Source organism: Nannobrachium achirus (assembly GCF_963921795.1).
Source record: "Nannobrachium achirus genome assembly, chromosome: 5".
Lineage (NCBI taxonomy): Eukaryota > Metazoa > Chordata > Actinopteri > Myctophiformes > Myctophidae > Nannobrachium > Nannobrachium achirus.
In genome coordinates, this window is record NC_137814.1 from 12,655,752 (window position 1) to 12,670,425 (window position 14,674).

The following is a 14,674-nucleotide window of genomic DNA, read 5'->3' on the forward strand; positions in this document are numbered from 1 at the left end:
TAGTTCTATTTTGTAAATGTAAACAAAATGCTGCACATCTAATACAAGTAGAATACTCACACTCACTTATGTAGAGATGATGAACATGTCTTCATTGTTATTTTATTTTTATTTTGTTAATGTTTGTATCACCGACTGACTGGGCCTTTAAACTATATGTTAACACCATTATTAGCAGCATCTCATTACAAAACAAAGAAAAGTCACATTTAACTTTTTACTGTGACATTAGGTACTCAAAATGTCCGGGTTCACTTTCTGGCTACTAGACTATAGTGCTTGCATGAAATAGAAGTCAAACATTATAAAACCAACATTGCGGCAGTGTCACACATAAATTGCACGTATAAAACCAGGTTGTGGTTTCGGAGAAAAGGTTATGATATTCAACAGTATATGCCATTCATTCTTCTGACCTATTTGATATTTATACATTTTCCCCTTTGCTCATGGTTGAAGCTGCTGCATGTTCCTTTGACCTAGAAACAATTCATCAGCCCAGAAAAAGACTTGCCACACTGGTACAGTACAGCAGCCCGCATCTAATCAGCAGATTATGCAATTGTCTAAGCTAAGGTTATTGTGTTTAGACTCTAAACAAAAGAACTGTTTGACTTCTGTAAACACACGGTCACATTACACTATATGGGCATATCAACTTCCTCATAGCCTGGCGTTGAATTCCCCGATAAAATTCCCACCACTTCAACAGATTTGAGGAATGCGTGGGAGTGCAAAACTAGTTTTTAGCTTTAGGCTAAACAAATTGAATTGGTTTGCAAACAAAGCTGTAGCATAACACTAAAATTGCGTCACAGATCTACTCTTTGATTACATTTATTATATTGTACTGTACTGTCCATGTATTCTACTGTACTCCTACGCCATCTATTATATTATGTTACATAATAATATTACTGTAAAAACGTGTAACTCATGTTGCGTCACTATGTATGACAATGTTTAATTAATCCATGAAGCTCTTAAGAGGTGACTGTTCACAGGTCCATAGTTCAGAGTCTGCCTCATTATGTCAATAACAGTTTGTTGATCTCTATAAAATATCACTTTAAATGAAAATGGCAATTGTACTAACTATACATTACTACTATGATCTGTTATGCAGCACATTGTAGTAGTTACACACACATTGCAGTCAACATGTGAATATGGTGAAAAAATTACATGACAGATATTAGATGCAATGCAAGAAGCGAGTAAGATTACTCTCTAACATTCCTCCAATCACTGTGACTGACAGGCCTTCCCTTTTCTCACTGGGGAAAGTGAGGGGGAAGTTTTGTGATGTAATAGTTAACAAGGCCGGCGTAGGCAGCACACAAGTCAGGAAAACCCGCATGTCCCCATGAGGGTTTAAAGTTTCCGGCTTGCAGTATACTGTATATAAGGCTGCTTGGGCCAGCACCTCTCCACATCACCTCTACACCTCCTCCAACACAGGAGAACACAACAGCTCTACTACACCTCAGGAGAACACAAGATATCTACACCTCCAAGACGGGCGAACACAAGGGATCTACTCCTACACCCAAAGACAGGAGAAAACAGCAGCTCTACACCTCCAAGACAGAACAGAAGAGAACTTAATCATCATCCACAGCAGAAGTCATGGTGCACATCAGGGCTCCAATGTTATCCCTTCTCATGCTCCTGGCAGTCGGCCTGCTCGCAACACATGCAGCTCCTTCAAGTAAGTATGCCTCTGTTTTCTTTTGTTTGTCACACAGTGAAATCCGGATGTGTCATTTAACTCTTAAGGGACACATTTTTACCACTTTGAATGAACACTCCGGGATTGGTGTTTCTTCCATTGGTTCAGAATCATAATCAGAGTGAAAATTATGGATTATGGAGGCTCCGATTATTGGCAGATAAATATCTATGAATTATTGCACCTGTACTATGTACACAGAGTGTAAAATAAAACATTTACATTGCACTTGTTTCTCACGTCTCCTATATGCACACAGGAGGTAATTAGTGTCAAAAGGAATTTTAATATCTCAGTTTTATAACAATCTGATTGTCTTTTGTTTTGGCAGGACGAGCACCTTCGCGACGCCGCTGCTGTACAACTTACGGCAACGTGATACCATTCAGTGCCATCAGAGGCTACTCAGTCCAGACGGACAAGGAGAACTGTTCCATCAATGCTATCATGTGAGTATCATGGACTGAACGTAGTTCGACTGTGGACTGACAGAGCTGTCCTTCTGCCTTGTCACTTCTGTCTATTGCAGGCAGGGGCGTCACAAGGGGTAGGAAAGTGGGACTGAGTTACCAGGGCCCAAGGTGGAGGGGCCCCCTAGTAACTTTAGCTATTGAAAAATAGCAGATATACAAGCTCACAGCGCGGCACCGAGTGCCACGCTGCGAGCTTGTAGAGATCTGCTATTTTTGAAAAGTCGTGAAAATGTGCGCAAATCTTGAATATATGTATTTTTTAAGTGAACATTTGTAACTCAAATTTTGCTTCTGGGGGGGTCCCTGGAACTAAATATTTTGAGATGGGGGGTCCTTCACATGAAAAAGTTTGAGCATCACTGACATGGAAACATAGGTTTCTTGGCACACATTTTCACGATTTTTCAAAAATAGCAGATCTACAAGCTTGCAGCGCGGCACTCGTGCCGCGCTGTGAGCTTGTATATCTGCTATTTTTCAATAGTTAACATTCATGGGGGGCCCGCAGTGAATCCTTGTACCCAGGGCCCAGAATTTGGTGTGACGCCCCTGATTGCAGGCGTTCCCAGGGTAAAAGCGAAATTAGTAAAAGTATACAAATGAAAAGGAATGAATCATTTAAGCCCTATTTTGTTTAATGTGAAAATAGCCAATCTACATGCTCAGACAATGCATGCAATTGGATTTGTCACCATTTTCACTTTTTAATTGAACATTTCTGAAACATTCTTTCAGAAATGTCTTTGCTTCTCATGACCTACGTATAAGAATGGGACACAACATGCATGGGCAGTGATGTTTGGTTAACAGTGGTGTGCAGTCTTGTGGATGCTTGACCTCTGACCTCCATGGTGGAGAAGTGTAACATCTTTGGCTGTGGTCTGCACATACTGTAGAGTTATAATATATCGGGGTCTGCAGCAGGTTGGGGGAATGCACTAGGCATGCATTCAGTGCACTAATCATTCGTGTCTTGTGTGTCTTTTGCAGCTTCCACACAAAAAAGGGCAAAGAGGCATGCGCCAACCCATCCGAGGACTGGGTGATGAACTACATTGAACGTTTAAGGTAAGGAAGGTTTAATTTTTTTTAAAATAAAAGACGTAAACACATTCTGTGTTCATCTTAGCAACATGTATAACTGAACACCATTGCATACTTAAATATAAATGTTATTAATAATATTATTATTATTAATTATACAATTGCTATTTCAGGAACAAAGCACAGAAGATGCATGACAAGACTTCCAAATGAACTCCTGTTGGCTCCTAAGGATGGATGCTATTTTGTACTATAATTTATACTTTTATATTTTGGTCTCTACATTTCCATCCTGTACTGTACTACTGTTTATAGGCTTCCATGTCCTGTTTAGAACTTGAACTTCTGTCTGTATTTTGTTAAACAAAAAATACTGTTAATAATTTAAAAAGAAAACTGTTTTGCTATGCAATAGAGAGTTGTGTATGCTCGGTTTTAAGAGCATCAAACACAATATTTGTGTTTTACTTACTGCATATATGTTGCAAATGTATGTTTGTGTAGTTGCAACTGGTTGTAACTGTTACTGTATCTGGCACCAATAAATGCTTTGTGAATGAATCATCTCTTCAGTGACCTGATTTATAGGTTCAAAGTGTACAGTGTAGGCCATACCGCATGCAACGGAAAGCAGTAGGCTACACTATTGTGAATCATGGGTGTTACACCAATTATCAAAGATGGCAAGAGTATCAAACTGTACTCCATTACAAACTACAGTACTTACAAACACTGATATAAGCCAACGTAGTGGGCGGCAGCAGCTCAGGAGGTAGAGAGAGGGCTCGTTTGAGGAGCGGAAGGCTCCTGGTTTGATCCCTGGCTTGCCCTCGGTAGTGTCAAAGTGTCCTTGAGCAAGACACGTAACACCAAACTGCTCCCGGTGAGCAGTTTGGGTGCCTTGCATGCATGCTTCCCTCCATTGTGGTAGGTGTGTGAACAGGGACGTGCTGGCCATTGGGAAAAGCGGGACAACTCCCGAACGGCCGGTTCATTCCCGGCCGGCCATTAGGAAAAAATTAAACATAAAATGTCGGCCTTCGTTCCATTTTGGGCGGCCAACAAAGTAAATCGTCACTGTCAGGCAGAAACCTTGTATCTCAAATTTCAAATTTGTAAATTTTTTTGCAAAGCAAAGCCCCTGCTTCATCATACAAGGCCGTTGCACAAAAGTAGTGAAAACAGCAGATCTACAAGCACACAACGGTTTTGGGTCATAGGCCTACAAGGTTTCCACCCGACAACGACGAAATATAACTCATGTACAGTAATTGGCCCACTGGCTTGTCACTTGTCATGATCTGAAATGGCAAATGAGGGCCTCTCCATCTCTTTTTCCCGGGCTGAATCAGGGGCCCAGCACGTCCCTGTGTGTGAATGTGTGTGTGTGGATGGGTGAATGTAATGCACATTGTAAATTGCTTTGGATAAAGGTGCAATATAAATGCACCATTTACCATTTACTATGTAATTATAGTTTTTGCCACTCATAAAGCTTTATAAAAAATAACACATTATAAAGAACTTTATAATGACTTATGACTTACAGTAAGTATACTGTACATCCAGTATAATCTGCTTAAAACACTGTCTAATTGCAGTTATAAGCATTTACCGGTATACGTTTTCGTGTTAATCACACTATAAGCATTTTATTAGTATTATTATTTATATGCATTATAAACATGGGCTGCATAGAAAGTGCTACCCAGATTTAACGTTTGCACTGAATATTGGTTCTGTTATTGAGAAATCACTCATTCAACACGCAACACTGTGCACTACACTACACACACACACACACACACACACACACACACACACACACACACACACACACACACACACACACACACACACACACACACACACACACACACACACCTGCCACTCACCATGATGTAGCATTATGTTCTACATGGGTTGCGGTGGCTGTGTGGAGAGAAATTCCAGCAGTGATGGTGTGACATGGTGTGACATCAGCATGAGGAAGTGCTGACGACGTGGACTGGAGATTTACGGGAAGTAGAAATACAGGTATTTCCACTGTAGGTACCTTATAGTACAGCAGGTAACTCTGAGAGTGTAGGATTCAAATGGAACCACATGGGTCTGTGTAACTCTGAGAGTGTAGGCTACAAATGGACCCTTATGGTTCTATAACTCTGAGAGTGTAGGCTACACATGGCCTACTTGTGAGCAAGCAGAGCACGCCATGAGGTGTGCGCTGCTAGCCTCAATGAATGTTAATGAAGACATTGCCAAGAATGCTCTTATATACCAAACTCTGCTGACATCACCAGTGGCATCACCAGGAATGCTGGTCCCTCATTGGCTGTTAATGATGAGACACCGATGTACATACATACATTCCCAGAATCCCAGCCATTTCAGGGCTACGGTCTTCAAAAAAGGGAGACACCTACATACATACATACATACATACATACATACATACATACATACGATTACAGTACTTGTGCACTCTGCTTGCGATGAGGTCGAGCCAATTCTTGACCATCTGGCCAGTGATGTATATCGAACCAGTTACCCATATATGGAGTTCCATGTACTGTATAGTACATCCCTTTTATGCCCATACATGGAGATCCCTGTCTGAACCAGCCGCACAGATATGGGCTGTCATCCTCCATATATGGGCATTCCCATATGAAGTTCTGTTAGATATGGGCTTAATATTGATGACATCAGAGATCTCCGGATCTCCATATATGGGCATAAAAGGGATTCTGTTGGAGTGGTTCCCATGACATCACAACATACAATATCTTTTATGCCCATACATGGAGATCCCTATCTGAACCAGCCACACAGATATGGGCCATGTCTTGGCCATCAGTGATGTATATCGATGACATCAGGGATCTTCATATATGGGCACAAAAGGGATTCTGGGGAATACCCATATATGGACTTTTACATAGGTGATGTCACGGGAACCAACCCATAGAACGCAAAAATGTGTAAATGTGTCTCGGACACGGACAAGCTGTGACATTTCTCACGGTAAATTGTGACCTTCGGTCGCAATAAGCATTAGGCGGTTTATAATGCATTTACACTTGATCTTCTGTCTTTATGAAGTGCTTTATTAATGTGTTACGATTGCCATAAAGCTTCATGAGTGCTTATAACTCTAATTATAGTGTTATTACTATACTCAACATATAACGCATGGTAAGGGTCCATTTGGTTCCATTTATACACTCTCAGAAGGGTCCATTTGGACCTCTGGTGGTCCCCAGACCAGAAGAGAACCATACAGTATGTCATCATGACTATAGGTAAATAATGCTGTTACTGGTCATTCATAGCACGCTTTTGCAAATATCTTTGAACATACGCACAAACGTGTGTAGGCTACTATGCAAAAAAAAATATGAACATATTTAAGCACACAAATATAAACACAACAAAATACTGATATTAATAGAAATGAGGGCATAGTAGTAGGTTATACCACCTGTATTCAGACTAAACATTTAATTGCTCTCCCTTGGACTAGCTCTGAGGCTTTTGAACACTAGATGGCGATGTTGCAACACTTCGTGAAAGTGGCGCTTTAACTGGAACACTATAAATTAAGCTGATGAACACAATGATTATTATCAGAATATAGAGCTTTAAATGTGTTCCAAACCATTTTATTTCGTTTTTTCCTTTACAAAATCATTATAATACTATAATATTATAATTTACACCCCCTTTAATGTTCTTGCGCACTAAAATCTAAAGCTAAGACATCTTTCCCCTGTGTAGAAGCTTTTTCATGGCAGGGATAATTTGGATCCCTGGCTTCCTTATTTGGAGCATTTCATTATAGGCAACATTTTGGAATCTTTGTTTTGTTGAAAATGTTACAGTATATATAGAGAGAGATAGAGAGAGAGTGGAAAAATAGGGCTTAAATGGCTGATGCTGCTATAGGGGGACAAGAGGAGTAGGACAGTGGCTAGGGGGAAAAGTGTATTTTAAACTTTATCATGCAGCTCTGAGATTCATAACAAATTCGCCTTTCAGGACTCATCACTGCATGTTGTATGCTGCAGTTGATTGGTCTTCATTGACATCTCGCAGGTTACAACATTGGTTGAATTTTGTATACAAAGCCTTACTTGGTGAGCTTCCTTTTTACATTTCCTCCAAATTTGTACGGGTCAAGAATGGGCTAAATCTCAGATCAAATGCCTGGTTACGCTGTGTAGTACCTGTATTTTCATCTGAGGGAGGCAAAAAAAGCCTCTCCTTTTTTGGCCCCTGGTCATGGAATGACCTTCAGTCCAGACTCAAATTGTCTGTGTTTATTCCTTTGAGAAGTTTTAAGAGAATCACTCTAGACAGATCTACAAACACTTGCACTTGTTCAGACCTGTCATTAATTTGCTCTGTGATCTCTTCCTTTGGGTACATTCATTGGGCATACTGCGCGTGTACTGTTACCTGTGAATTGTAAACTAGTTTAGTATTTAGTGTACATTTTGTATTTTTGGAGTTCTTAGGTATCTGTTTGTGTATCATGGATGTTCTATTTTTTGTTGTGATGTCTTGTATGTAAGCAAGGATTGTGTAATTTCTGCCTCTTGGCCAGGTCACACACTCAAAAAAAGAGATCATGTCTCAATGTGTTTTTATCTGGTTAAATAAAGGTTAAATAAAAAAATAAACCCCTTCAATGTGTGCATAATAGCAGACTACAGTATTACGTGTCGTAGTAGTATTAGGCTATGGATTAAGTGGCTTTCCTGGGCTTTTAACAAACAAACAGTCTTTCCAAAGCAAAGCATGCATGCAATACTTATGAACAAAGAAGACTACAGAAGACTCGCCTGCATGGTTCATGAAATATAGCTGTCAGCCGTCTGTCTGTCTGTCCAACTCGTGCCCAAAGTGGACGAAATCTTCAAAGCTGAACAAACTGTAAACTGTGCTTTCTCTCTCTCTCTCTCTCTCTCTCTCTCTCTCTCTCTCTCTCTCTCTCTCTCTCTCTCTCTCTCTCTCCTCCTCCTCCTCTCTCTGGTCGGTGGCATGCATGAATACATCCCAAACGACAGTCCCAGAACCATGCATGCTCCCAGACATTATTACATCATCATCATCATCATCATCACTGTTCTTCTGCACGACTGCACAGGGAGTGCTTCTCTATGAATAATACAGAGAGAGAGAGAGGGGGATTCTGGGACTGGAATGGGGGCATGATGGGGGTGGGTGGGTGGGTGGTTGATTACTTAAAAGACATGGAGAGAGACAGCACAATGTTAGGAAAGCAAGAGATACAGGAGGGACTTTTGTGGGTCACAAACACCAGTTTTAAAAGCTTGGGGTAGAACTGTGATCTTGGGAACCACTGTGATTGATTGAATACTTTTAATACTATTAGCAGTTTGCAAAAAGAAAATAATCAGAAAAGTACAGTTTAATACAAGGTCTGCTAAGAGGATTTTAAGAAGCCCAAGAAAGCCTAAGGCTTGTTTCCATTGGGGTCCTTTGTACTCAATTCATGTATTTATTTGAAACTTCTTCAGAACCTGCAAATAACCAGCAAACACCTCATCATTTGGGGGCATTGATTCAACCTTTATTGAGTCACACAGCAGATAAATCCTTGTCCTCATACCATGTCCTCATACCATATGGCAAATATCTCCTTTATTTTCATCAAATGTGATTGAGCACCGACTGTATTATTATGCACTGTACAGGTATGTATACATCACGGTCCTGCAAATTCCTGGAGGGAAAAAAATGTTATTTGTTTAAAAAGTCTTTACATCAAACTATGCTTGACTAAATGTACAGTATAGGCTATATCAAATTGAGAAAGATTGTTGTTTGTTGCAATGGGACATAGCTGTTATTTAATTGTTTTTAGCTTGACACTAGCTTTGGCAATATAAATGTGTTATCTCATGCCAAGAAAGCTCCTTTGAATTGAATTGTATAATGCACCTTTTAGCTCAAGACCCAAAAGAGAGATTAGAAGTGTGCCCGGCATCTACAACTCACAACACGTTGTGAGCCTATAGATCTTTTACTTCTTAAACATTTTTTTTAATGGAAATAATTTGAAATTATGATTTGTTTTATTTAAATATTTCTTTAAATTTCTTCTAAGCCGAAAAGGACACGAAGAATAGGGGTCATTTTACTCGCGACCCATAAACAATCGCTCCCGACATGGGTTCCTCCCCAGACCCCCACTGTTGGGGAAACAGTGGTGTGTGTGTGTGTGTGTGTGTGTGTGTGTGTGTGTGTGTGTGTGTGTGTGTGTGTGTGTGTGTGTGTGTGGGGGTGTGTGTGTGTGTGTGTGTGTGTGTGTGTGTGTGTGTGTGTGTGTATAATGAATGCATAACGTGCGCTCGCTCTGTCCGTCTGTGTGAGTGCAGTGCACGTGTGCGCACACACACGACTGTGCACAGGGGCGTCACAAGGGGTAGGAAAGTGGGACTGAGTTACCAGGGCCCAAGGTGGAGGGGCCCTAATAACTTTATCTATTGAAAAATAGCAGATATACAAGCTCACAGTGCTGCGCTGCGAGCTTGTAGATCTGCTATTTTTGAATAATGTGTGAAAATCTTTGAATATATGTATTTTTTAAGCGAACATTTCTAACTCAAATTTTGCTTCTGGGGGTCCCTGGAACTAAATATTTTGAGATCGGGGTCCGTGGCCAAATACATATCATCTTGGGGGTCCTTGACATAGGTTTCTTGCACACATTTTTCAAAAATAGCAGATCTACAAGCTCACAGCGCGGCACTCGGTGCCGCGCTGTGAGCTTGTATATCTGCTATTTTTCAATAGTTAACATTCATGGGGGGCCGGGCCCCGCAGTGAATCCTTGTACCCAGGGCCCAGAGTTTGATGTGACGCCCCTGCACACGACTGTGCAAGTCAGTCAGTCAGCGACGCCGGACTGGAGTCGGCGTGAGATAGCCGATACGGAGCAGGCATAATGAAGGACGGGCCGGCCCCGGTCCTATCCTCTCCTCCTCCACCTCCTTCACCTCCTCCTCCCAGACTGTCTGAAGGGAGCCAAGGTTACAGTCTGCAGGCAGGGACCAGGCATTAGGGGAGAAGGTAATAACATATCGTCGTTGTCGGGTGGAAACCTTGTATGTCCAAATACCGTTCCTTTTGTATTTATCATTTTGAAAATGATGAAACTAGTGAAAACAGCCAATCTACAATCACACGTGCTTGTAGATCTGCTGTTTTCACTACTTTTGTGCGACGGCCTTGTATGATGAAGCAGGGCTTTACTTCACGGAAAAACGTACACATTTGAAACTTGGAGATACGAGGTTTCTGCCCGAAACAGACGATATTGCACTGCAGAGATAGCCAGACGGGTCCTCTATCACTGCACACACAGACACACACACACACACACACACACACACACACACACACACACACACACACACACACACACACACACACACACACACGTTTGTCTTTACCATGCTTGTGAGGACAGCAATATTTTTGTGAAGGCGATCTTTGTGAATGTCGTTTTTACATCATAAGTTAGTATAGTGATACAAGCTCACACACACACATATACGCGCGTGAGCACGCACGGCTGTTCACGCACGTAGAAGGAGGAGGGGGAGGCAGCCAGACAGACAGTCTCTCACCAAACTCCAAACGCCGATAATGATGCGACGGATGAGACGGCAGGCTCAGTCAGGAAAGGTGAAAATGATCTAATTTCTAATTTTAACTTGGGAGTGAAGTCACGACTGCTGCAGCACAGCAGCAGCAGCACCCAGAGAGACAAACACACACACACACACACACACACACACAGACACACACACACAGACACACACAGACACACACACACACACACGCACGCACACACACACACACACACACACACACACACACACACACACACACACACACACACACACACACACACACACACACACACACACATACACACACACACACACACACACACACACACACAGATTATAACAAAGTATATTCATGACAATTGAAATGTGGGTTCTCGACCAGTGGGCTTGAGGATATTGCTACGTGGGGCCCCCAAATAACACACAAAAACACTTAGATTTCAATGATAATATATCATAATATCTAAAATGTTTATTTATTTTTTGGTATTGGGTTAGGTATGGTATTTTCTTCTTCAAAATCCTTGAAAAGTGAGTTTGATGCTGCTAAAAAAGGAACTTGAAGTGTACCATAGTACCATTGATCCAAGCCGGATCAGGCAATCGATTGATTGATCATAGGTAGCTGAGAATGCACGCGGCCCACCCATCAGAGCGTGCTGAGTGGTCAGACGGGTGGGATAAGTGGGCCCTGCTGATGCAGAGAAAGGCTGAGAAGAACCACTGCTATGGAATATCATGTTGTAGGTGTCATAATCCTCTCCTCCCCCTCTTTCTGGGTTTATCTCTTTCTTTCCCTAGCTCTAGTTTTTTCTCTCTCTCTCTCTCTCCCTCTATCTCTCGTGCACACGCGTGCACACGCACGCACGCACACACACACATGCAGAGCGGGTTAACTGGACCCCACCATATAATTAGACAAACAAAAAAGCGAGGGCTAAAGGAGAAGACTCCAAATGATTACACATTCACTGGGCTTCCTTCCTCCTCGCTGCACACACAACCACCAATTAGAGAGCAGAGCGGGGAGGATGGGGGGAAAACGCCAGCAACTTGAAGTCTATTTGTGTCTCTTTCTTTTTCTCCTCGTCCGTCCCCCCTCCCCTCCCTCCCTCCCTCCCTCTCTCTCTCTTTCTCCCTCTCTTTCTTCCCCTGAAGACTACCAGAGACATGGGAGGAGGGGAAGAAAGGAGAAATATAGAAAGGGGGGAGGGGGAAACAATACTTGGTATAGATACTATATATCGACACTGTCGGGCAGAAACCTTGTATCTCCAAGTTTCAAATGATGTGTACGTTTTTTTTTCTCGTAAAGTAAAGCCCTGCTTCATCATACAAGACTGTGGCACAAAAGTTGTGAAAATAACAGATCTACAAGCACACAACGCCTTGCGTTGCGAGGCGTTGTGTGCTTGTAGATCGGCTATTTTCACTAGTTTATATATTTTTTTTTTAAATGATAAATACAAAACAAACGGTTTTGCACCCGACAACAACGATATATAGATACTGTAAAGAAGTGGAGCGCTTCACATCCGGTAGTACTGTACTGTAGGCTTATTGGTCGGAGGCTTGAGTCAGGCAGATCTAGGCCACAGTTGCACTCATTGTTCAGTGAGCTTTTCCACACAGTCCAACCCAGCGACAGCAATGAATGTTGATTGTGACCTTTGGTCCTTTTGGGGGTACAGTGGAACACAGTGTGCGCGGGTCTACCGGTATGTGATATATTATATGTATATGTGAGTATGTGCTTGTATTACTCTACTTGCGAGGGATGAAAATATCCCCACACATACGGTAGTAGAATTTTTCTGGTCTTCTCTGGTTTTTATGGTTGGAAATAGGAAAAGATGCAAGCTGGGGTCAGGGTTTGGCCGAGACATTTAAAGGTTAAAGGTTCAGGGCTTAGGGTTCGAGTTAGAGTTATGCATGATTTATACTTAGCTGTGCACCAGTGTCGAGCACTGAAAATAGCCAATCTACAAGCCCACAAAGCGTCTCAATATGACGCTTATACAGTATATTGGCTATTTTGGGTTTTAGAATTAGGCTTAAAAATGGGTTGTGGTCCTCAAAAGTATATAGTAATACAAATGCGCGTGTGTGTGTGTGTGTGTGACTGTGTTTGTGGGCATCTGCGTGCTTGCTCGGCTCGATTGCGTGCGTGCGTGCCCGCGCCCCCGCGGTCTACATGAATAATTTGCGGTTTTCGCAGTGCTGGGCTGCATTTGGGCTCCATCGCGGGCAGGCCATCCTTGTCCCTTGCGTGCGTTCCTGATGCTGGGGCGTGCCGCGGGGCACAGTCAACGGTCGATGGTTTTTGTGTGATCCATACCAAACTCACCGACAGCGTTGAATGTTCACCGAGGCAAGCCGAGGAGGAGGCGAGGCGGGGTGCGGCGGGGCTGAGCGTGAGGAGGAGGCGAGGCGGGGGGCGGCGGGGCTGAGCGTGAGTGGAGATGACAGATGAGTCAGGGGCCCCCGGGGGAGGAAGGGACAGTCGGACACACAGACAGACAGACAGACAGACAGATATGCCCACGGACAGGGACACAACCGGGGATGTCACTCATGCTGACCGCAGAGGTCAGGGCAACGCTGGACAGGGACGTAATGACTCTGGGAGAGTGGCAGCATGTCCACAGGGCAAAGATGGAGCGCTGGACAATGTTGTGGTTATTTTGTCTGTGTCTGTCTGTCTGTCTGTGCATGTGTGTGTCTGTGCACGTGTTTGTGTGGATTTATATAGCTAAAGACGGGTGACAAATTAAAGGAAGAAAAACTACATAAAGTGGAATGTACTGAAGGAATGGAGCACCATTCTAATAAAAGATAGATTCCCTCCCTTGGTGTTATTACATATTTTTTTCCCCCGCTTTTTGTTTTGATTGGCTTTTATGCCTTTTTTGTTTTGCACAAAAAACATTCCTTGGGCTAAAAATGGCCCCAGAAAATGATGGTTTAGTGATGAAAAGTGATGAGTCATCAAAGAAAACCATCTTTTGTTGGCGTTTTCTTTTTTGTGCAAAACAAATGCTTGCAATGGATTCAGCATCATGACAAACCCCTAGTTAGACCCCTCACATCCTACTTAAAGCAGATTCTTTTTCTGGGTATTTTATAGAAAGTCGATGGGAGCCCAACTTGATTTGGCCACTGTGGGTATTTGCAGTGAGCAGATCATGGTAGATTTTTTTATCCTGGCTAGTAGACCTAATTTCCTAACAGAATCAGTTGAAAAACTAAATAATAAAATGTTGACCAACCTCTGCCTTAATTTTATCGGACTATTATGGGGGTCCTCAAAGAACCACTTTGATGTAACATAATATGGTCTACAACATGTATATATTCTGTATGTGATATACTGTGTTGGCGTCATTTTCACAATACAACCAAGGAGAGGCACTTCAAGTTGGAGTCCATCATCATCCACTCTCTCATCATCAGGAATGAAGTCCTTGGTCAGAACGAAGGGCATCTGAAACAGAGATGAAACATGCGTTGTTAGCGCTGTGCAATATAATTCAGGAGACGATCACTTGGGTTAAGATATACTTTATTGACCAGAATGAAGCAGAAAGCAAGCATCACACAACATGGCATATTGAGCACCCTACTATAGAGACAGCATAGAATCTAAGCCTATATCTAAGCGCATAGTATTGGCAGCCTACCTTAGCTCTACTATAAGACAGCATAGAATCTATAGCCTAAGTTAGCATGGTTTGGCATGGGGTTCTGCCTCGGGCCAT

At 42.4% G+C, this 14,674-nt stretch overlaps 1 protein-coding gene across 1 annotated transcript; it reads left to right on the forward strand.

Annotated features, from left to right (window-relative positions):
• The first annotated feature begins 1,378 nt into the window (after positions 1-1,378).
• Positions 1,379-3,804, forward strand: LOC308284755 (C-C motif chemokine 20-like). The gene is made up of 4 exons (XM_080725485.1): positions 1,379-1,711; positions 2,064-2,181; positions 3,196-3,273; positions 3,423-3,804. The coding sequence occupies exons 1-4, from the start codon at positions 1,630-1,632 to the stop codon at positions 3,460-3,462; spliced, it is 318 nt and encodes a 105-aa protein (XP_080581611.1). The 5' UTR covers positions 1,379-1,629; the 3' UTR covers positions 3,463-3,804.
• The last annotated feature ends 10,870 nt before the right edge of the window (positions 3,805-14,674 follow it).

What these genes read in the sequence shown, in the direction of transcription:
- LOC308284755 (XM_080725485.1), top strand. Translation starts at nt 1,630, where the DNA reads ATGGTGCACATCAGGGCTCCAATGTTATCCCTTCTCATGCTCCTGGCA. An exon ending in AACACATGCAGCTCCTTCAA is followed by an intron (nt 1,712 to 2,063) that starts GTAAGTATGCCT and finishes TTGTTTTGGCAG; the next exon opens with GACGAGCACCTTCGCGACGC. An exon ending in AACTACATTGAACGTTTAAG is followed by an intron (nt 3,274 to 3,422) that starts GTAAGGAAGGTT and finishes TTGCTATTTCAG; the next exon opens with GAACAAAGCACAGAAGATGC.